At 49.0% G+C, this 23642-nt stretch overlaps 1 protein-coding gene across 1 annotated transcript in view; it reads left to right on the top strand.

The window, feature by feature from the left end:
- LOC120058721 (protein bassoon-like) overlaps positions 1-23642 on the top strand; it is a 128212-nt gene that overhangs the window by 89023 nt on the left and 15547 nt on the right. Inside the window, exons 5-8 of the mRNA XM_039007464.1 lie at positions 10553-10999; positions 11635-14896; positions 14987-18297; positions 21013-23446. Coding sequence (XP_038863392.1) covers positions 10553-10999; positions 11635-14896; positions 14987-18297; positions 21013-23446 — 9454 coding nt within the window. The remainder of the gene's footprint in view (positions 1-10552; positions 11000-11634; positions 14897-14986; positions 18298-21012; positions 23447-23642) is intronic.

Below are 23642 nucleotides of genomic sequence, written 5' to 3'. Positions count from 1 at the left end.
ACCTTTTTTGGGACACCATTATTTTTTGCTTACTGAGATTTACTGTCAGGGCCCAGGTCTGACAGAATCTGTGCAGAAGATCTAGGTGCTGCTGTAGGCCCTCCTTGGTTGGTGACAGAAGCACCAGATCATCAGCAAACAGTAGACATTTGACTTCAAATTCTAGTAGGGTCTCTCTCTCTGTCTCTCTCTCTCTCAGAAGAGACCTGCTACTGCTCCTCGTCTACATTATAGGACCTTACAGTGTATTCAGTAAACACTCTCTCATAGAAATGCTTGGTCTACTTCTACTGGAAGTTCATGTACTAGGCAAAAAGATAATTTGACCTCAGTGGCTTTTCCAACCTAACTAACACACTGACTCAACTCTCAGACAAAAAGTCTGATTCTTTTTACACTATGCTATTTATTACCCAAGAGGACTGAGAGCCAGAGCTCTTCTCTGCTTGAAAACATTCATAGTCCTACTACTTGTCCTAACAGAAGAGTCATGGTGCCAGATCAGCAGTGGATGTTTCTCCCCCAAAACCCATAGACACCCACGACTCAATAAAGCAGGTCACGGGTAGGCAGTTCTAAAGCTCAGCAGTCAACAGATAGTAGTCTCAGTCAACCACTGAAGTGGGAAGACAAGCTCTTTGTGGATAACTTGATTAGTGACACTTTAACCCAGAGAGAGAGAGAGAGAGAGAGAGAGAGAGAGAGAGAGAGAGAGAGAGAGAGAGAGAGAGAGAGAGAGAGAGAGAGAGAGAGAGAGAGAGAGAGAGAGAGAGAGAGAGAGAGAGAGAGAGAGAGAGAGAGAGAGAGAGAGAGAGAGAGAGAGAGAGAGAGAGAGAGAGAGAGAGAGAGAGAGAGAGAGAGAGAGAGAGAGAGAGAGAGAGAGAGAGAGAGAGAATCTAATTTTATTTGTCACATGCGCCGAATACAACAGGTGAAATTACCCTCTGTAGCGCCTTGTGGTCGGAGGCCGAGCAGTTGCCATACCAAGCGGTGATGCAACCAGTTAGGATGCTCTCGATGGTGCAGCTGTAGAACTCTCCTGAGGGGGAATAGGCATTGCCGTGCCCTCTTCATGACTGTCTTGGTGTGTTTGGACCATGATAGTTTGTTGGTGATGTGGACACCAAGGAACTTGAAGCTCTCAACCTGCTCTACTACATCCCAGTCGATGAGAATGGGGGCGTGCTCGGCCCTCCTTTTCCTGTAGTCCACAATCATCTCCTTTGTCTTGATCACGTTGAGGGAGAGGTTGTTGATGGTGTGAGAAAGTGATGGTGTGAGAAAGGGTGAGAGAGTAAGAGCAAAATAAAAAATATTGAGAGTAAAGGAGGTGTGTGTGTGTGCGCTTGCATGCGTGGGTGTGTGTCCCGTTCGTGTGGCATCGTGTTTCTATAGGGCCCTGTGTGAATGATAGGCTGAGGAGTCTGAGGTGGTGTTTGCTCTCTTGGAGGTCTACCTTATCTCTCTCCCAGCTGTGTGAACAGACAAAAAGCCTTCTTTTCTCTATGGCCAGAAATACTGCCCTCGCCCTTGGTTACCACCACCAGCGATTACAAACACACTCTCTCACCTTTTTTCTTTGACAACAATCTTTATAAGACCAGACTTTGGTAGGAGTTCAAATGGGACAATTCAACTCCCTCCCTCCCTACCCACCCACCAGGGACCATCAGCCCACTCAGGGGCCGGTCCTCAGATGAATTATACTGGAACTGCCTATAGTAGCAGGCAATGCTAACTGATTACTAGCCCAGATAGCCATGTAGTGATATCCCAGATGAGAACTGACAGGGGGAGAGGACAGAGGGAGTGACGGAGAGGAGGGGGATAGGAGGAGATGGAATCGGCTCTGCATCATTGTAACACCACATGAGGCCTCCTAATCTCTGCTTAGGTACACTTAACACCAGGGGGATCGATAATGAGTCGTGTCAATGGGATGGGGAACATGTTCCTAGCAGAGGAGGTTTGACTGATGGTGGTACAGTAGCTATGGGGGACTGGACTGTGGCCACCTGCCTAGGAGTGGAGATACAGTGTGGATGGAAGTCAATAACTCACTCTGGCTCTGAGAGGTTCATCAAGAGGTTGGCTGGGTGGAAGGAAGCAATCCCACCGGGCTTTTACTCCCCCTGTCATAGGAGACTTTATAGGCCCCCGTATGGAATAGGGTGCCATTTGGGATGCAGCCCTAGTCTCCATATCCCTCTCCTCTCTACTGTATATTATCCTCTGACCAGCTACAGTAGACCTTCTCTCCTCTCTACTGTATATTATCATCTGACCAGCTACAGTAGATCTTCTCCCCTCTCTACCTTATATTATCATCTGACCAGCTACAGTAGATCTTCTCTCCTCTCTACCGTATATTATCATCTGACCAGCTACAGTAGATCTCCTCTCCTCTCTACTGTATATTATCATCTGACCAGCTACAGTAGATCTTATCTCCTCTCTACTGTATATTATCATCTGACCAGCTACAGTAGATCTTCTCTCCTCTCTACTGTATATTATCATCTGACCAGCTACAGTAGATCTTCTCTCCTCTCTACTGTATATTATCATCTGACCAGCTACAGTAGATCTTCTCTCCTCTCTACTGTATATTATCATATGACCAGCTACAGTAGATCTTCTCTCCTCTCTACTGTATAGTATCATCTGACCAGCTACAGTAGAGATTCTCTCCTCTCTACTGTATATTATCATATGACCAGCTACAGTAGATATTCTCTCCTCTCTACTGTATAGTATCATCTGACCAGCTACAGTAGAGATTCTCTCCTCTCTTCCTAGTCATGCTCTCCATCTCTTTATGTTTTTATTCTGACCTCTAGTTCTTCTGTTCACCCCCCCATCTCTGTGACCGCTCTCTTTTCCAAACTGCTCGCTCCCCCCCTCTCGTTTTCATTCGTCGTATTTCACTCTTCTATCCCCCTCCCTCTATTTCTTTGCTTCCCTTCCTCCTCACTCACTATGGGGGTTTACCCCTTTTCTTCTCTTATTTCTCTGTCGTCTGTGTCCGGTGGGCCACTCCGGCTCTCTTCTTCTTCTTCCTCTGGTCGTCCCTGTTCCTCCATTTTGCGGCGCTGTGCTGTAGTGTAGTGCTGCCTGGAGCAGCAGCGGTAGAACTGGGGAGGGAATGGAAGTGTGTGCTAGAGCAGAACAATGGTACCCTGGGTAAAAATAGCTATCTTCCAGCTTGGCGGGGGGAGGGGCCCTGCCTCCTGCACTATATACAGTACAAAGAGAGGGGAGATCGAGTGGTCTTTATGCAGATGTACAATGCATTTCATACAGAAGAAAGGAAGGGAATCCAATCCACACGTTGAAGGGGAGCTGGGGGAATTGTATAGAAGAGAAGGGAGAGTTGCGTGTGTCGGGGAGATGTAGGCTAAGTGGAGAGAACCGCCATATACATCCAATTGTGGATGTGTTCTGTTGTATTCTGCGTTATCTTTTTTGGGGTCTCCAGGGTATACAATATACAACATGTTGATCTATTGTGAGGTCTGCCAGGCTCAATATACAAGAAAGCTTAGGGTGAGGAAAAGCACTTCATACCCTACAAGGCATGGATAATAGTGCACTATGAGAATAGCCTGACGACTCACAGTAAATTATTCAGCTGCTCTGTCGTTCGCTACATACTTTAGTCTGAGACTGCCGTCGTTGAAGTCGTTTGTGGTGACGAGGGGCGTTGGTACAAAACAAAGTCATCAGCGTTTGGATCGTCTCTAAGCAATCAGAGTATCAAAGCCAAATTTCCAACCGCCACTTTACACACGTGTATTCTGGCTCTGGACAACCCATCAGTTTCTGGAACAATCAGACGGCCCCGCACGTGTTCACGTGTTCCCATTTGGTGACGGATTGGGGAGGTACTCTAATCCAGACTTATTATGGAGAAGAAACTAACGTCCGTGGGCGTGGCGTAGCGTTTGGCCGGCGTAAAGAGTCTGGGTAGCCGGGCAATTATGAGAAGGGCTGTAGTGCACTTTACTTTAGTCCGAACAATATAGCAAAGTGGGGCCACAGTATTGCTCTCTGTCTTAATTAAGATGAATCTGTATGAGTCCACTAGCAAATGAGAAAGAGGGATACAATTTGTGGCTTTGCTAATCACACTTAAGAGAAAGAAAAACACCCACTGCCGGAAATAAACTATTAAACAGCTTGGCAGGTCTCGGAGGGAGGCTTTTATGGTTTTGTCAATACCTCATTCAATCTCGGTCAGAAAAGTAGAAAATCCCCCAACACTATTGATGGTGGAGTCTTGACAGTAGCTTTTTCATTACATTCAGTTTTTCCCTTCAGTCATCACCAGTAGGCTGGAAGCTTACTTTGAAGTCTTACAATTTCATCTTAATGAACTTATTGCACTCATTTCAGTAACAATGTTTTTTTGTACCATCCACCAGTTTTCTTCATAATGTTTTATAGCCTGGAGTGCAGATAAAGAATAGTGTGTGGGAGTGTCATTGGAGAATTTAATCCAAACCGAATGAATTGAAGGATCATTTTTGTTTTTTTACAACCAAATCTCTATTACGCAAATGGAATGTTATAGAGGCGTCCAGACACCTTTTGAGTGATTTTACTTGTTTTTGATAAACTTACCCGAAAGAGCGAATCCCTTCCTCATCCTCGAATATCCTTTGTATATTCTCATATCACTGGTCACGATGTACTCTCCTGCTCTGCAGCAGAAAAAAAATCCATTCATTGAAACCATAATCCCATTTCTTTTGTAAATCTTTCCGAAATGTTTTTTAAAATTTTCCCCTCAATGTGATGTCATGCGTGGTAAACGAGGGCAAACGGGGACTGGGTGCATTTCAGTCTTCGGGATGTGAAATGGATGATAAGAGATGGTGTATTATTAGTGAGGGCTTTTACCTTTCTTTTCCGGTCTGCTTTTCAGAGAGTGATACAATATTTATGTATCTGTAGGCTGCGTGCCTATGACAGGTTCACACAGTTCATACCATTCCCTGACTTTTGAAAACCTGCATGAAAGGAGAGAATAGAGAGAAATTTAAACATTAGCCTCAAAATTGTGCCAGGTGTTAATGGTCAATACTGTTCCATTCAGTTAGTCCTCTCTGACCTATTCTCTCCTGTCTTCCTTGTTCTCTCTCAGTGTCTCTGTACCAGTGGTGTAAAGTACTTAAGCAAAAATACTAAAGTACTACTAAACTTTTACTTTTACTTCACTACATTCCTAAAGAAAATAATACATGTTTTACTACATGCATTTTCCCTGACACCCAAAAGTACTCGTTACATTTTGATTGCTTAGTAAGATGGGAAAATAGTCCAATTCACACACTTCTGGTCATCAATAATGCCTCTGATCTGGCAGACTGACTAAACACACATGCTTTGTTTGTAAATTATGTCTGAGTGTTGGAGTGTGCCCCTGGCTATTCGTTAAAAAAAAAGTTTTAATAAAATGGTACCGTTTGGTTTGCTTAATGTAAGGAATTTGCAATGATTTATACTTTTACGTTTGATACTTAAGTATATTTTAGCAATTACATTTACTTTTAATGCTTAAGTATATTTAAAACCAAATATTTTTAGACTTTTACTCAAGTAGTATTTTACTTGGTGACTCACTTTTACTTAAGTCATGTTCTAATCAGTATGCCAAATGGGTACTTTTTCCTCCACTACTCGGTACACCATATATCTGCCCTTCAGTGAGAAAGGACTCAATGTGTTTGACAGCACAACACGCAGATGGTTAATTGTTGACATGCTGGTTTTAGATGCTGACTTGCTGTTGCCTCAACCCCCCTCTAAATTCAATAGAGATTCTTTGAACAATGTTAATAGCTTCCTGATTTAAAAAAAAAACCGAATGGCTGTGGTTCTGGAATTTCTGGACCTCAACTAGCTGGGTTTAGAGATATCTGCGCATGCAGGATCCACTAGCCTACCTCCTTTCAGCTGCTTCTCCATGCTCAGTCACTCTTTTACACAAAACCATTCGATTTACAACTTAGTTCTTCGTCTGTTGTAAAAGTTGGCTATTGCAAACAACAAATCAAATCAAATTAAATCAAATGTATTTATATAGCCCTTCTTACATCAGCTGATATATCAAAGTGCTGTACAGAAACCCAGCCTAAAACCCCAAACAGCAAGCAATGCAGGTGTAGAAGCACGGTGGCTAGGAAAAACTCCCTAGAAAGGCCAAAACCTAGGAAGAAACCTAGAGAGGAATCAGGCTATGAGGGGTAGCCAGTTCTCTTCTGGCTGTGCCGGGTGGAGATTATAACAGAACATGGTTCAAATGTTCATAGATGACCAGCATGGTCAAGTAATAATAATGACAGTAGATGTCGAGGGTGCAACAGGTCAGCACCACAGGAGTAAATGTCAGTTGGCTTTTCATAGCCGATCATTGAGAGTATCTCTACCGCTCCGGCTGTCTCTAGAGAGTTGAAAACAGCAGGTCTGGGACAGGTATCGCGTCCGGTGAACAGGTCAGGGTTCCATAGCCGCAGGTAGAACAGTTGAAACTGGAGCAGCAGCACGACCAGGTGGACTGGGGACAGCAAGGAGTCATCATGCCAGGTAGTCGTGAGGCATGGTCCTAGGGCTCAGGTCCTCAGAGAGAGAGAAAGAAAGAAAGAGAGCATTAGAGAGAGTATGCTTAAATTCACACAGGACACCGGATAAGACAGGATAAATACTCCAGATATAACAGACTGACCCCAGCCCCCCGACACATAAACTACTGCAGCATAAATACTGGAGGCTAAGACAGGAGGGGTCAGGAGACACTGTGGCCCCATCCGATGATATCCCCAGACAGGGCCAAACAGGCAGGATATAACCCCACCCACTTTGCCAAAGCACAGCCCCCACACCACTAGAGGGATATCTTCAACCACCAACTTACCTTCTTGAGACAAGGCCGAGTATAGCCCACAAAGATCTCCGCCACGGCACAACCTAAGGGGGGGCGCCAACCCAGACAGGAAGACCACGTCAGTGACTCAACCCACTCAAGTGACGCACCCCTCCTAGGGACGGCATGGAAGAGCACCAGTAAGCCAGTGACTCAGCCCCTGTAATAGGGTTAGAGACAGAGAATCCCAGTGGAGAGAGGAGAACCGGCCAGGCAGAGACAGCAAGGGCGGTTCATTGCTCCAGTGCCTTTCCATTCACCTTCACACTCCTGGGCCAGACTACACTCAATCATATGACCTACTGAAGAGATGAGTCTTCAGTAAAGACTTAAAGGTTGAGACCAAGTCTGCGTCTCTCACATGGGTAGGCAGACCATTCCATAAAAATGGAGCTCTATAGGAGAAAGCCCTGCCTCCAGTTGTTTGCTTAGAAATTCTAGGGACAATTAGGAGGCCTGTGTCTTGTGACCGTAGCGTACGTGTAGGTATGTACGGCAGGACCAAATCGGAAAGATAGGTAGGAGCAAGCCCATGTAATGCTTTTTAGGTTAGCAGTAAAACCTTGAAATCAGCTCTTGCCTTAACAGAAAGCCAGTGTAGGGAGGCTAGCACTGGAGTAATATGATAAAAACATTTGGTTCTAGTCAGGATTCTAGCAGCCGTATTCAGCACTAACTGAAGTTTATTTAGTGCTTTATCCGGGTAGCCGGAAAGTAGAGCATTGCAGTAGTCTAACCTAGAAGTAAAAAAAGCATGGATTAATTTTTCTGCACAATGTTTTGGACAGAAAGTTTCTGATTTTTGCAATGTTACGTAGATGGAAAAAAGCTGTCCTTGAAACAGTCTTGATATGTTCGTCAAAAGAGAGATCAGGGTCCAGAGTAACGCTGAGGTCCTTCACAGTTTTATTTGAGATGACTGTACAACCTTCAAGATTAATTGTCAGATTCAACAGAAGATCTCTTTGTTTCTTGGGACCTAGAACAAGCATCTCTGTTTTGTTCGAGTTTAAAAGTAGAAAGTTTGCAGCCATCCACTTCCTTATGTCTGAAACACAGGCTTCTAGCGAGGGCAATTTTGGGGTTTCACCATGTTTCATTGAAATGTACAGCTGTGTGTCATCCACATAGCAGTGAAAGTTAACATGATGTTTTCGAATTACATCCCCAAGAGGTAAAATATATAGTGAAAACAATAGTGGTCCTAAAACGGAACCTTGAGGAACACCGAAATTTACAGTTGATTTGTCAGGGGACAAACCATTCACAGAAACAAACTGATATCTTTCCGACAGATAAGATCTAAACCAGGCCAGAACTTGTCCATGTAGACCAATTTGGGTTTCCAATCTCTCCAAAAGAATGTGGTGATCGATGGTATCAAAAGCAGCACTAAGGTCTAGGAGCACGAGGACAGATGCAGAGCCTCGGTCTGACGCCATTAAAAGGTCATTTACCACCTTCACAAGTGCAGTCTCAGTGCTATGATGGGGTCTAAAACCAGACTGAAGCATTTCATATACATTGTTTGTCTTCAGGAAGGCAGTGAGTTGCTGTGCAACAGCTTTTTCAATTTTTTTGAGAGGAACGGAAGATTCAATATAGGCCAATCCTTTTTTATATTTTCTGGGTCAAGGTTTGGCTTTTTCAAGAGAGGCTTTATTACTGCCACTTTTAGTGAGTTTGGTACACATCTGGTGGATAGAGAGCCATTTATTATGTTCAACACAGGAGGGCCAAGCACAGGAAGCAGCTCTTTCAGTAGTTTAGTTGGAATAGGGTCCAGTATGCAGATTGAAGGTTTAGAGACCATGATTATTTTCATAATTGTGTCAAGATATATAGTACTAAAACACTTGAGTGTCTCCCTTGATCCTAGGTCCTGGCAGAGTTGTGCAGACTCAGGACAACTGAGCTTTGGAGGAATACGCAGATTTAAAGAGGAGTCTGTAATTTGCTTTCTAATGATCATGATCTTTTCCTCAAAGAAGTTCATTAATTTATTACTGCTAAAGTGAAAGCCATCCTCTCTTGGGGAAGGCTGCTTTTTAGTTAGCTTTTCGACAGTATCAAAAATAAATGTCGGATTTTTCTTATTTTCTTCAATTAAGTTGGAAAAATAGGTTCGTCGAGCAGCAGTGAGGGCTCTTCGATACTGCACGGTACTGTCTTTCCAAGCTAGTCGGAAGACTTCCAGTTTGGTGTAGCGCCATTTCCGTTCCAATTTTCTGGAAGCTTGCTTCAGACCTTGGGTATTTTCTGTATACCAGGGAGCTAGTTTCTTATGACAAATGTTTTTAGTTTTTAGGGCTGCAACTGCATCTAGGGTATTGTGCAAGGTTAAATTGAGTTACTTAGGTGGTTAACTGATTTTTGTCCTCTGATGTCCTTGGGTAGGCAGAGGGAGTCTGGAAGGGCATCAATGTATCTTTGGGTTGTCTGAGAATTTATAGCATGACTTTTGATGCTCCTTGGTTGGGATCTGAGCAGATTATTTGTTGCGATTGCAAACATAATAAAATGGTGGTCCGATAGTCCAGGATTATGAGGAAAAACATTAAGATCCACAACATTTATTCCATGGGACAAAACTAGGTCCAGAGTATAACTGTGGCAGAGAGTAGGTCCGGAGACATGTTGGACCAAACCCACTGAGTCGATGATTGCTCCGAAAGCCTTTTTGAGTGGGTCTGTGGACTTTTCCATGTGAATATTGAAGTCACCAAAAATTTGAATATTATCTGCTATGACTACAAGGTCCGATAGGAATTCAGGGAACTCAGTGAGGAACGCTGTATATGGCCCAGGAGGCCTGTAAACAGTAGCTATAAAAAAAGTGATTGAGTAGGCTGCATAGATTTCATGACTAGAAGCTCAAAAGACGAAAGCGTCAGGGGTTTTTTTGTAAATTGAAATTTGCTATCGTAAATGTTAGCAACACCTCCACCTTTGCGGGATGCGCAGGGGATATGGTCACTAGTGTAACCAGGAGGTGAGGCCTCATTTAACACAGTAAATTCATCAGGCTTAAGCCATGTTTCAGTCAGACCAATCACATCAAGATTATGATCAGTGATTAGTTCATTGACTATAACTGCCTTTGAAGTGAGGGATCTAACATTAAGTAGCCCTATTTTGAGATGTGAGGTATCACGATCTCTTTCAATAATGGCAGGAATGGCGGAGGTCTTTATTCTAGTGAGATGAGATTGCTAAGGTGAACACCGCCATGTTTAGTTTTGCCCAACAGAGGCAGTTTTGCCCAACAGAGGCAGAGACACGGTCTCAATGGGGATAGCTGAGCTGACTACACTGACTGTGCTAGTTGCGATGTCTCTCGATCTGGTGGCTGCCTGCCAATAGACAGTACGACTTTCTACTCAGAGACCCACAGACATAATCCCAGGGAAGCCATGCTGTCACTCTTTTCTTTATCCACAGAATCACAGTGGAGATGTACATGGAATGTGGGAGGGATGTTCTACTCTTGTCAGATTCTTCCATGCCCTCTTTGTACCCCCCTTCCCCATCCTTCACTTCCTAACTTTGTCTCTCTTTTTCTTTCTCTTTTAATTTTTTTATCAAAAGGTTAATATAATTGTTTTGTTTTTCTGATTTGTTTTTCAGAAGAGGGAGTGGCTCTGTCTGAACTGTCAGACCCAGCGGCTGATGTCCGGAGGACTCGGAGACCCCTCTCCTGTTCCTCATCCGTCTCCAAAGCACCAACCAATGGGATCTCCACGCCACCTGGCACCAGCCAGTCAGCAGCCAGCTCAGAAGCCGCCCTTCCTGAAATCGACCAATCAGCAGCAGCAAGGGCCAAGAACGATGCAGCCGCAGCAGCAGAAGCCACAGACAGGCCTGGGGAGCGGGCCTTTCGCAGTGAAGCAACCAGGGGACACAAAGGCTCCTGTCCAGCCCACACCTTCCAATGAGCCCCCAAAACAACTGAAGGCCACGGAAGAGACTATGCCAAAGTCAGAGGAGGTGGTGGAACCCGCCATAGACACCAAACTAACTCAGAAGAAGGGAGAGCCAATCACAAAAGACCTAAAGAAGTCAAGACATTATGACGTAAGTCACCTTTTAGGTCTCCTAGAAATTCATTTTGATATACAGCTGATAAAGCTTAGTTATTGTTATGTAGTAAAGCAAGATGTTTATTGAGGAACATTTAGTGGAGTTGAAATGGAATAAGGTATTGATAGTTTATTGGCACAGTACCTGAAATGATTTGAAAATGGCATCCAATCTTTTCTGTGCCTTCCCTCTTCTCCTGCACCTTGTTATTGACGTCTAGAAAAAAGTAGTGCTGACGAAGCAGGCGCCAGCCACAGCACTGATGGATTTACTCCACACAGAGAAAAGGAATGTGTTTTTTCTCTCACTCCATTTTAGCCGTCGCCCCTCTTGAAACATAATGTGCTACGATTGGTACAACCATGAATATGCAAAGCCATCAAGGCCTTAGTGGTACTGAATTAGTGCTGGTGTGAATACAAAATGAAAGTGATCCACTCTAATGTCCACTGTTCTCCAATGTTCAATGTGAGGCATGGGTGGAATAAAATGAAGAGCAGAACATTACAAATAAGTATTTTAGAATTATCATTGCATAAGATCATCTCAGGGTTTTTCAGGTCTTTTTTTCAGGTCTTTTTCCCAGTCTGCTGTTTTGTTTTTGGCTGATTTCTTATGTCCCTCCTTAGGAGACCAAGAACAGCACTCAAGACCTGTCACGGAGCCCCCAGAGCCTGAGTGACACCGGCTACTCCTCGGACGGCATCTCCAGCTCACACAGTGAGATCACCGGCCTCATCCAGGAGGAGGAGATGAAGCTGAGCGAGAGGGGCATCAGCGGACATGGCAGCCCCCCCAGCCCTTCCGAGATCACCAAGCTGGAGAGCTCCATGAGGCCCCTTCTGGAGTCCAAGACCCTGCCGGCTGAGGAGAGGGAGCGCGAACGGGGCCGGGGCAGGCACCACCGAGAGCAGAGGCCCCGGTCGCTGTCCATCACCCCCGAGGCCTACGACTCTGATGAGGAGCTGGAGGACATCGTGGAGGAGGAGGAGGACGGAGGGGACTGGGAGTCCAAACGGGAGCACAAGAGCAGTGCCGCTCCCAAGGACGAGAAGAAAGTGGCCGAACCGGAGCCAATGACAGATGAGGAGTTCATGAGGAGACAGATCATGGAGATGAGCGCAGACGAGGACAACGAAGAAGAGGAGGACATGGAGGAGGAGGACGAGGAGGACGAAGGCTACGGCTACCAAAAACCGAAAAAGACACACAAGCACATCTCGGAGTCAATGAAAGAGAAACGCCGCCTATCTCACCAGTCCAGCAGCTTTGAGGAGGAGACCAAAAGCTCCAGCGACATCTACAAAGGTTCTGCGGAGGAAGGAGAGGAGGGGGGCCTGGGGGGCCTGCGCCGCTTCAAGACCATTGAGCTCAACAACACCAACAGCTACAGCCATGACATGGAGCTCAACAATGAAAATGACCTCAGTCTGGACCGAGAGCCCGAGCTGGAGATGGAGAGCCTGACGGGATCTCCTGAGGAGCGCTCCAGGGGAGAGTACTCCTCCACCCTGCCACCCACCACCTCCAGCTATAACTCTGGCACCTCACCCACCTCCATCTCCTCCATGGAGGACGACAGTGACAGCAGCCCCAGCCGCAGACAGAGACTGGAGGACGCCAAGCAGCAGAGGAAAGCCCGGCACCGCTCCCATGGCTCCCTGCTGCCCACCATCGAGGACTCCTCTGAGGAGGATGAGCTGAGGGAGGAGGAGGAGCTGCTGCGGGAGCAAGAGAAGATGAGGGACCTGGAGCAACAGAGGATCCGCAGCACGGCCAGGAAGACCAAAAGAGACAAAGAGGAGCTGAGGGCCCAGAGACGCAGGGAGAGATCCAAGACGCCCCCCAGCAACCTCTCCCCCATCGAGGATGCCTCCCCTACTGAGGAGCTGCGACAGGCTGCAGAGATGGAGGAGCTCCACCGATCCTCTGCATCGGAATACTCCCCCCAGAGCCTTGACTCAGAGGCTGAGGGATACGAGTCTAAACTCTACAAGTCTGGCAGCGAATATAACCTGCCCACGTTCATGTCTCTGTACTCTCCGACCGAGAAGTCATTGACGACCACGGCGACCACTGCTCCCTCCAGCAGCAAGCCCCTGAAGAGTGCTGAGGAGGTGTATGAGGAAATGATGAGGAAAGCTGAGTTGCTGCAGAAACAACAGAAACCGCAGCAGCATCAGAAACAGCAGCAGCAACAGAAACAACAGAAACAGCAGCAGCAACAAGGGAGACACAACAGTACATACAAGGATGACACAAACGGCCAACAGTATGAAGATGAGTACGAGTACAAGCAGGCAGAGACTGGTTATGAAAACGAGGCAGCAGAGACAGGAGACATCTACGAAGAGATCCGCCAGACCTCCCAGAACATTACTAAGATGCACCAGTCCTCCGCCCTGGAGTTACAGCAGCAGGCAGACAAGCAGGTGGAAGTAGACAACAGTACCTATCCAGATAAGCAGCTTTTAGATACTGGGTCAGCCTTCACTAAGCTGCTTGAGCAGACCAATGACCTATTGACTCCTGGCACCAGCCCCACTCAGCTCTCTGCACCTGTGTCCTTCTCTGAGACCGGAGGAAGGATCCCTGATGTACGGGTGACACAACACTACTCAAAAGGGATGAAGAACCAGACGGGTAAAAATGGCATCACTCCAGTGGTGGCCGTCACCACAATAGCCGCCTACGGGGTTTATTCCCGGGATGCAGTGACCATCTCCCAGACCAGCGTTAGTCAAACGATGACGACCACCCAATCCACCATGTATGGTTGGCAAACTGGAGGTCCCAACACTTCAACCACAACCGTCTCAAATGTGTGCAGCAAGATAGCGGAGATAACACAGGCATACAGCCAGAGAGAGGTGGTTGCGAGGAGCGTAGGGGAGAACCGAGGGGTCCAAGTCAGAGACAGTGCAACATCTTCAGAGCACGTCATAGAGACCCGCTCGCCAAAGATGTCTTCGTACTACAAGAGCTCCAGCCCCCCTCTGTCCCCCTCCGCATCGCCCACTGAGAGCCTAAGTCACTCCCCCTCCAGGAGGGTCGAGATCTCCACCCAGACGTTCAGCCCAGGCATAGTGGCTCCGTCGGCTGGCTCAGGGCCCACCTCCCCAGTGATGGTCCAGGGGACCCAGATATCTCACAGAGTCATATCCCCACGTCTTTTCAGACAGCAATCCTCCCAGGACTCCCACTACATGGACACCGAGCACACAAGCTCTGCCAAACCAGTGACGGTCAACACGGCCACCTCACCTTTATCCTCGCCCACCAGATTCAGCCGACAGTTGACATTTGATGGCTACTCTCCACAGGCCAGTCCGCCAGACAGCCCTCCATACCACCAGTCTCATCACCGCAGCTTCTATAGGATGCAGAAGGTGGAAAAGGTCAATGTTGGCACCAGCATGGTCACCACAGCTAGCACCTACAGCCGTGGTTCGATGTCTATGGACAACATCTCTCTCTGCAGGATCTCCACTGTCCCAGGGACATCGAGAGTGGAGCAGGGCCAGATGATCTATGGTGGGAGTGTGGTGGATCTGAGAACAGTGGATCTGAGAACAGCCACTATACCAGCTCCCATCATCATGACTGACCACGGCATGGATCTTACCTCTCTGGCCACAGAAACACGCAAATACACCAGTGGGCACGAGGGGAGCCACCCTTCCACCATCATTCAGCCTCTCATAATGAACCTGAACACCCAGCAGCACCCCCATGTGATGGTATCAACCGCAACCACGGTGAGCGTCACGGTGGCCGCCTCCATGTTCATATCACAGCCCCAACAGCCCATGGTCTACGGGGACCCTTTACAAAACAGAGTGGACCTGGGCCAGGGTATGGGCTCAGCCATGTGCCTGTCACAGAACAAACCACCACCCACTGACCCATCCATCCCCAAGATTGACGCCAAGCTGGAGGACCTGAGCATCCAGCAGCAACAGCTGATGGAGCAGCAGCAGAAGCTTCAACAGCAGCAGCAGCTCTTGGAGCAGCAGCTCCAGCAACACCATCAGATGCAGCAGCAGTCCTCCTTAGCTCGGTACAACCTACCAGGCCAGATGACTCTGCTCAAAAAGGACCTTCTGGTCAGCCAAACCAGCAACTCCCCAGCCGTGGTTAGTGCTATATCCTCCGCCGTCGCCCCTGACATCTACAGTACTGGAGGTCCCCTGGAACTGAAGAGCAAGCCAACCCCGGCAGGTGTGATGAACCTGGCAGGCGGTGGGCCTCATGGCATGATGGTCCAGATGAATGGAGCTCCACAGGGAGGACCAGTGACCCAGCTGGTGAAGACAGAAGAGAGCCAGGATGCCGTGGACCTCACAGGGGGGCAGATCAAAGCTGAGAACCAACCGGCCTGCTGTGATGTAGTGTACCGCCTCCCATTCGGAGGTAGCTGTGTTGGTGGTCCGTTCTCCCAGAAGCAAAATGTTGATGAGACAGTGGCCACTCAAGAGCCAAGACCACCCTCTGCGCCACCACTCTCCTACGAGTCGGACCAGGAGGGCCAGTATCAGGAGTTTTCTATGGACGGGCGTAAAGCCTACACACTACCGTTCCCTGGGCGGCTACAGCCCTCGCTGTCTGACACCAACCTAGCAGAGGTAGGACTCCAGTCCTACCACTCCAAGATGGACCCACACATCCAGGCCTCTGGAGAGCTGGCCGTGGACCTCAGCACCATGAAACATGCCTATGAGGGAGGCTTCCTGGGACTGGGCATGCAGTACGGCTCCTACACTGACCTACGCCATGGGGGTGACCTCACTGCTACTGCCCTGCCCATACGCAGATTCAACTCCCTGTCAAACATTAGCTCAGACTACGGCTACTCGCCCCGAGACCTCGCTAACTTCCAAGAGTCCAACCTGGCCCAGTACAGTGCCACCACTGCCAGAGAGATCAGCCGAATGTGCGCTGCCCTCAACTTAATGGACCGCTATGGGAGCAATCCGGAGCTCGTGCAGTATGGCGTAGGAAGAGGAACAGGTCCAGGTGGCAGGCTTAACTCTATGAGACAAAATATGCTCTACGGACCTGATGGAAAGCCAATCTCTCAAACCCAAGCGCTCACCAACATGATCAATGCCAGGCAAGCCAGCCTCCGAGCCATGTACCCGTCTGCCATGAGGTCTGCTGATGGAATGACCTACTCCACCATCAACACACCCATCGCATCCACCTTGCCAATCACTACCCAGCCTGCCTCAGCTCTGTGCCCACTACTGAGGGGAGTGTACAGGCCTTTACCCACAGCCAACATGACACCCGTGCCTCTGGCCAGCCTCACCAGGATGCCTGTGAACCCAAGGATGCCTATGTCTGGGCAGGCTCCATACCGTTATCCGGCTCCCAACATCTTCCCATTCACCACGTTGGCCCCTGTGAGCATGCCTGCTGCTATCACCACCACCCAGGATGCCCCAGTCTACCTAGGGAAGCCCTCTGTGAAATCAGGTGCATCTGATTCATCATCTCAACCTCTCTTTGCCCATACATCAGCCCCGGTCAGCTTGCCAATAGAGCCCCAGCAGCAACCCATGAACCTGACCCAGGCTCACCTCCACACTCAGGCCCCCGGGCAGCCCCAGGTCCATCCTCAGAACCAACCTCCAGCCCAGCCCCAGCACATGCAACCTCAATCCCATCCTCACAGCCAGCCTCCACCCCAGAGCCAGCCCCCTCCAGCCCACATTTACCCTCCAACACAAAGCTACACTGGGCCCCAGAGCAACATCCAGCCCCCTCCGTCTGGCCCACCCTCCAGCAGCCCAGTCAACACTGCGACGGAGACGGAGGAAAGGATGCACCGCCAGCATGAGCAGCTGTTGCAAATGGAGCGGGAGCGTGTGGAGTTGGAAAAGCTGCGTCAGCTACGTCTGCAGGAGGAGCTGGAGAGGGAGCGCATGGAGCTGCAGCGGCACCGCGAGAAGGAGCAGATGCTGGTGCACAGGGAGATTCAGGAGCTTCAGACCATCAAGGAGCAGGTCCTGCAGCAGCAGCAGGCTGAGAGGGAGAGCCAGCTGGTGATGCAGAAGGAGCAGTTGGCCCAGCAGAAAGCCCAGCTCGACCAGATACAGTCGCTGCAGCAGCAGCTTCAGCAGCAGCTTGAGGAGCAGAGGAGGCAGAAGACTGCTGCAGCTGCTGCTGCTGCAGCCGCCGCAGCCGCTCAGGTGGACCAGAACGGCCAGACCCTGCTGCCCTATGGAGATCAAGTGGGCTTCATTTCCCTGCCCAACTCCTCCTCGGACATGTGTCTAAGGAACAATGAAGAGCATATAGAGACCAGAACCAACATGAGGAGGCAGAACTCCACCTCCATGCCCAGGCTGAGGGATGGAATGGAGGGCGAGAGCATTCAGTTCTATGGAGCACGGAGGATAGTGGACAGCTGTGTCCAGACAGACGAAGAGGATGGCGAGGAGAGGTACATCATGTCCCGGCGCAGACGCAACAGGCGCAGTGTAGACTGCAGTGTCCAAACCGATGATGATGAGGAGAAAGTGGAGTGGGAGCAGCCTGTGAGGCGCAGGCGGTCTCGCTTCTCTAAGCACTCGGATCCCGGGGCCGAAAACAAGACAGACACAGCCTCCAAGACAGCCGCCTCATCCAGCATCGCCATCCAGACCATTCGAGATAGCGCTTGTCAGACCGAAACAGACCAACTGGGGAAGGTGTCCCCAGCTATCCACGTCACCGTGCCAGACCCGAACAAAGTCGAAATTATCCACTATATCTCAGGCCCTGAGAGGACCCAGAAGGGCCAAAGCCTAGCCTGCCAAACAGAAGTTGAGGCCCAGTCTCAGGGTGTGGTGGTGCCACAGCTCAGCGTGCCCACCACCGTCAGCCCCTACTCCACAAGCATCCAGCTGGTGGGGTCCGCAGACCCGCGCCAGCAGCAGAACAGGAGGAGGCCAGACCCCCTAGAGATCAGCTACCAAACCCAGCCCATGAACCACCTCCACAATGAGTCCCTCTCCAGCCTGATCCGTCAGCCCCCCAAGTCCCCCCAGGTGCTCTACTCCCCCGTTTCCCCCATCTCCCCCCACCACCTCTTGGAGACGTCCCTCTCCACCGGCGGGCTGAACAAGGCCCACGTCACCCCCCAGCAGAAAGCCTACACGGTCGAGTCGCCCCAGCGCCACCCCATGCCCCGGCCCATTAAGAGCACACAGAGGTCCATGTCAGACCCCAAGCCCCTAAGCCCCACTACAGATGAGCACACCAAGGCCAGGCTAAACCTGTACCAGCAGCAAGCTCTTCAGAGCCAGGTAGGTCATAAGGTCAATCCTTTGATCCTCAACAGCTATTTCTGTACACATGCAGAGACTGAAAGACTGAAATCGCAAGATCACATGGACAGTTGTCTTTTTACTGTTAAGTACTGTATGCATTCTACTGTAGTATGTATCAAATTGGCAGCATAATATTAAAATATGGCCCCATAAACATACAGTGCATTACCATGCGATGCTACACTCTTAGAATTAGTGGTGACTCGAGGAACCCTGGAGATCCTCAAGGAATCCCTGCAGTTCTTCAAGGAACCATTGCTAGTCAATGGTTTATATTCGCACCCTTGGTAAATTGAGGGGCTCTTGGAGGAACCTTTAATGCACATGTGTCAAAATCATTCCACGGAGGGCCGAGTGTCTGTTTTCACTCCTCTCTTGTACTTGATTGATGAATTAAAGTCACTCATTAGTAAGGAACTCCTCTCACCTGGTTGTCTAGGTCTTAATTAAAAGGAAAACCCAAAAAACCCAGCAGACTGGGAGGTCCTCCATGGAATGAGTTTGACACCACTGCTTTAATGTTTCAATGTAATGTTCCTGGAGGAACCCTGGACTGGAAGAGTGGCTTAGTAAGGGCGTGGCTTTCAGATAGATCTTTTTAGGCCACCCGTGGAAGTAAATGTAATTCCTGTTAATCTGTTATGTTGTATTGTCATCACATGTTCAGGTTGAACACTGACATATTTGTAGCTTCAATAAGGCTTACAGCGGCGTATGAGTTCCTCAAGAGCATGTGCAAATCCCAAAACTGCAATAGTTACCATTTTCTTACTATATGTAATCAGCAATGTTAATATTATAATAGATTATGTAATATCTATAAATGTTCAAGAAACATTTTAATTTGCAGTGTACAAACTTAACTTCATGAACAGGAATAACATTTACTCTAACAGGTGGCCAAAAATAACTATGTGAAAGCCACGCCTTCAATCTTCTGATAGTCTGCCACCTCTATAATATATATTTAAAAAGGCTCTAAATTGAACCTCTCTCATCACAAAAAGGTTCCGGTTTGATCCTTTACACAGGGGTTCCTCGAGGAACCTTTTTCAACTGGAAAGGTTCCCGGAGAGGCAATTTATAGAACCCCAAAAGGTTCTTCCAGGCTCCTTTACTTTTAAGAGTGTATACTCAACACAAAACACACAACACAATTTACACACAGTTACACTGTGATAGAGCTCTAGTTTCAAAAAGCACCATAGACGTATGTCCTCCAACATCTTACTAATGCACAGCTGAAGTGAACACAGTCAAATGATCTCTACATTGAAAAGTTATTGATGTTTTTGGCAAGCAATTTTGAATATCATCATAGGCAAATGCTGTCAATAATATCTCCATTCATCTAAAACTAACTCCAGCTGTTTGTTACTTTTGCTCAAGTGGCAAATTTCGGATTGATGTTTGTCTCCCCTATATACAGATTGAAACAATTCCGAAATTTAAGTGACCATCTGTAGTATTTGGGAATAATGCTTTCTTTGTTAATTATTTTTCACACAAGAAAATACTAAATAATATGATGAGTTTAAAAGGCAACTGGAAAGAGCAGGAGAGGTAAAAAAAACTAAACAGAAAGGCTTGTAAGGCACCTCCCTCTTTCAAATATTTATAGAATAAAACCAAACCCAAAAAAGTATCCAGATTTTTAAGACTAATAAACAAATAATTGGAGATTTACACAAAGAAAAAGGTAAACTTCATGATTTGGGGGAGGGGGGGGAGAGAGAGAAAAAAGACATTCAAGTAAAACGCATAATCAAAATAAGTGACTGATAGGCAGGAAATGATTCAATGGAGTTGTTGAAGGAGCTGATATGGTATTTGAGGTGGTCAAGGAGACTGTTAAAAAACGGACCTCTGTAGGTGATGGAGAATTGACCTAATCTTGTACGGGAATAAAGGGGTGTGGAGATCTGTGGCAGTTCTTGTAGAGTAATGATAAACCTGTGTTTTGAATTTGAATAGCATTTGAAAATATACAGGGAGTAGATTCATTTGGAATTGGAAGACAAAAAAACAGACTTGAAGTTGGTTGATTTCATAAATATTGAGGATTTGAAGGCGATTTGAGAGTGGAGAGGAATTTATTTTATACCCTACTCATAGATTATGCTAGAATTGCTGAAGAGAAGTGCATGATTGTAAAACGTTTGCTGAGTTTATGTAGAACTTCTATTGTGGGAGCATCTTTATGAAATGGTCATAGTTAATTAAACATTCATGTTGCTGACAGATACTGGGACTATCTTCCCAGACCTTTCTTGAGACTCTGGCTGTGATTAATTTGACTCCCAATGGAATCTAAATTTAATTACCACTAAGTTTTATTCTGTGCCCACTTAGTGCTGCGTGCACAGTTGTGGCATGGCTGAGGATGTAACATAATAGAGAAATGTTAGTGGAAATGTTAAATTATAGACATTTGTAACTGTAGCAATGCCATTTAAGGTAGCAAAAATATTCATACAGTATTTATCAAGTTTCAGTTTACAGCAATTTGTTTATTGCTTTTCTCTTTTGCACAGGCACAATAAGTAATGTATAATCACACTTTAAGAATGTACCTTGTATTTCGTATCGTCCTTGAGGAACAATACATATCTATGTCACATGTGTAATGCTCTGTTGTGCAAGCTCTTTCCCTAACCCTTGCTCTCATGGCCCTGCCCCGTCTCCCTGCAGCTGGCCGCCCTGCAGCAGAGCGCCCTGAGGAAGGTGAAGAGGACCCTGCCCAGCCCCCCTCCAGAGGAAAGCCACCTCCCCATTGTCACTCCGGCCCTCCCCCAGATGTACATGCCCTCCGTGCCCTCCCTGAGGGCCGGGACCAGGCCAGGTCTGGCAGCCAAAGCCAGCCTGCTGAAGGACCTCACCCACGAGCTGAAGGCCGTGGAGCAGGAGTCCACCAAGCTCCGCAAGCAGCAGCAGGAGCTGGAGGAGGAGGAGAAGGAGATTGATGCCAAGCTGCGCTACCTGGAGCTGGGCATCCATCAGCGCAAGGAGACCCTGGTGAAGGAGAGGGAGAGGAGGGATATGGCCTATCTACGCTGCATGGGCGACCCGCGAGACTACATGTCAGACAGCGAGCTGAATAACCTGCGGCTGGCGGCCGCTGTAGCTTCCTACGAGAGCAACGGGGTGCTGACCAGACCCAGCACAGCACCACTGAGCCAGTTCACCAGCGACTTCAACACAGCCGCCCAGTTTCCTCCCACCTCCTCCTTCGTCTCCTACCAGTCTTACCACAGCCTGAGCCAGCCAGCTCCAGCTCCCCAGCCCGGCACCCCTTACCAGACTGCAGCCTTCAACCAGCCCCCCTACCCTTCAGTGTCCCAGGCAGCGGCTCTCCCCCAGCCCACCCCCCTGCAGACCCAACATCCTCCCCCATCCTACCAGACCCAGTCCTTCTCCTCCCACACATTCCCACAGAGCCATCCCCCCTACCCGACAGAGCAGGGTGTGCACCTACTGCCTCAGCAACAGCAACAGCCTAGCCACCAGGGATTCCAGCATGCCCAGCCTGGCCAACCTCCCTACCCCACCCACACCTCTCCATACCCCAGTCAGGTGTCCTACCCAGCTGGCCCTGGGCAGATCACTCCCTACCAGCCCCAGGTAGACATCCTCACTGTCCACCAGAGACCGAGACAGACCTCGCTGGCTGACCTGGAGCACAAGATGCCCACCAATTATGAGGTCGTAAGCAACCCCACTGTAGGGGTGACCACCACGGCCCAAGACACCATCTACTCCTCCTCCAGTGGGGCACCCCCATACGGACAGTATACTGGTGGTAGCACCATGGTCAACACTTATGGGCCATACTCTACGGCAGTCTCCAGTACATATGGCCAGTACACCACGACAGTATCCAACACATACGGGCAGCAGTACACTTCCACCCCGGCCAGTACGTATGGCCAGTATACCACCACCACAGCTAACACCTACGGCTACACCACCACTACAGCCAGCTCCTACGGCCAATACACTGCGACAGTGGCCAACAGCTACGGCCACGGCACTCCATCTGACCGTCTGCACCCAGTTGACAGCCCCTCTACCTACGCACAGGACGGTCTCTATGGCCCCGCAAGCCTGGAGCAGAATGTCCCAAGGAACTACGTCATGTGCGATGACATCAGCGAGCTGACCAAGGAGGGCCTGGGCGGCACAGCGGACATGCACCGGAGCGACGGCCACGGTGGACGCTACGCAGGGGAAAGCGGTCCGGCGAGAGGAGGAAGCTCCTACGGCAGGCCGGAGGACGAGCTGACCAGGGAGGAAGACCTGTACGAGCACCACAGCAGGGGTAAGAGCAGTTACCACCCGCGAGGGTCAGACACATACGGCCGAGTAGTGGGCAGCAGCAGCACTAGCATGGGTGGGGGGTCCTCCTATTACTATGACGACTACACCAAACACGGCGCACAGCGCACCGGCGTCCAGAAGCACGCCTCCAAGAGCCTGGCTCCGGCCGTCATGTCCTCCAAGCGCAGCAAACACCGCAAGCAAGGCGGGGAGCAGAAGATCTCCAAGTTCTCCCCCATCGAGGAAGCACGCGACGTGGAGGCAGACCTGGCCTCCTACGCCGCGAGCACGTCGGGCGGCGGCAGCTTCAGCGTGGCGTCGCGGCCCAGGAAGCTGCAGGACGACATGGCCCACGGCCTGAGGAAGAGCGCCTACGAGCAGAAGAGATACTCCTATCCGGAGGAGCGCATGTACTACACCTCGGGCCGTTCGCGCTCCACGGGCTACGGCATGGACAAGATCTCATCCCAGGACTACGCCGGCTACCGCAGCCGCTCCTACGAGAGAGATGGGGACAGGGAGCGATCATCATACAGGGCGAGCTATATCCGGGGCAGACCCCCCATGCGCTCTCAGTATTCGTCGGAGGAGAGCCCTCTCAGCCCCGTGGGTGTTCATGTGAGGGCCTCCTCTCTGGGCCCAGAGCTGTACGACAGCCGTAGTAGTCAGTATTATGGCCAGTACGGCTCCAGCCACTCCATGCCTGACGTGCAGGATCACATGAGAGACTTGCCCCGGACACACGTCTACAAACCCGACAATTCTTACATTATAGACGATATGCATTGCGCTGTTTCGGACAGTGAAGGTAAATGGGTGCTGAATGCCAGTCTCTACCCACGAATAATTATCCCCCACCCAACCAGAGATAAGGCTAGATGAGAGAAAGAGAGAGAGTCGTTGCATGCTGTGCTGGTGTTGTGTCTCAAGGCGCATTCTGGCTGCTCACGTCCCGACTGACTGACTGCTGTCTGCATGAGCAGCCACGTCCAGTTTCTTCACTT

This window comes from Salvelinus namaycush, chromosome 14 (assembly GCF_016432855.1).
Source record: "Salvelinus namaycush isolate Seneca chromosome 14, SaNama_1.0, whole genome shotgun sequence".
Taxonomy (NCBI): Eukaryota; Metazoa; Chordata; class Actinopteri; order Salmoniformes; family Salmonidae; genus Salvelinus; species Salvelinus namaycush.
Note: the sequence above shows the minus strand (reverse complement) of the source record. Positions and strands in the feature narration are given on the sequence as shown.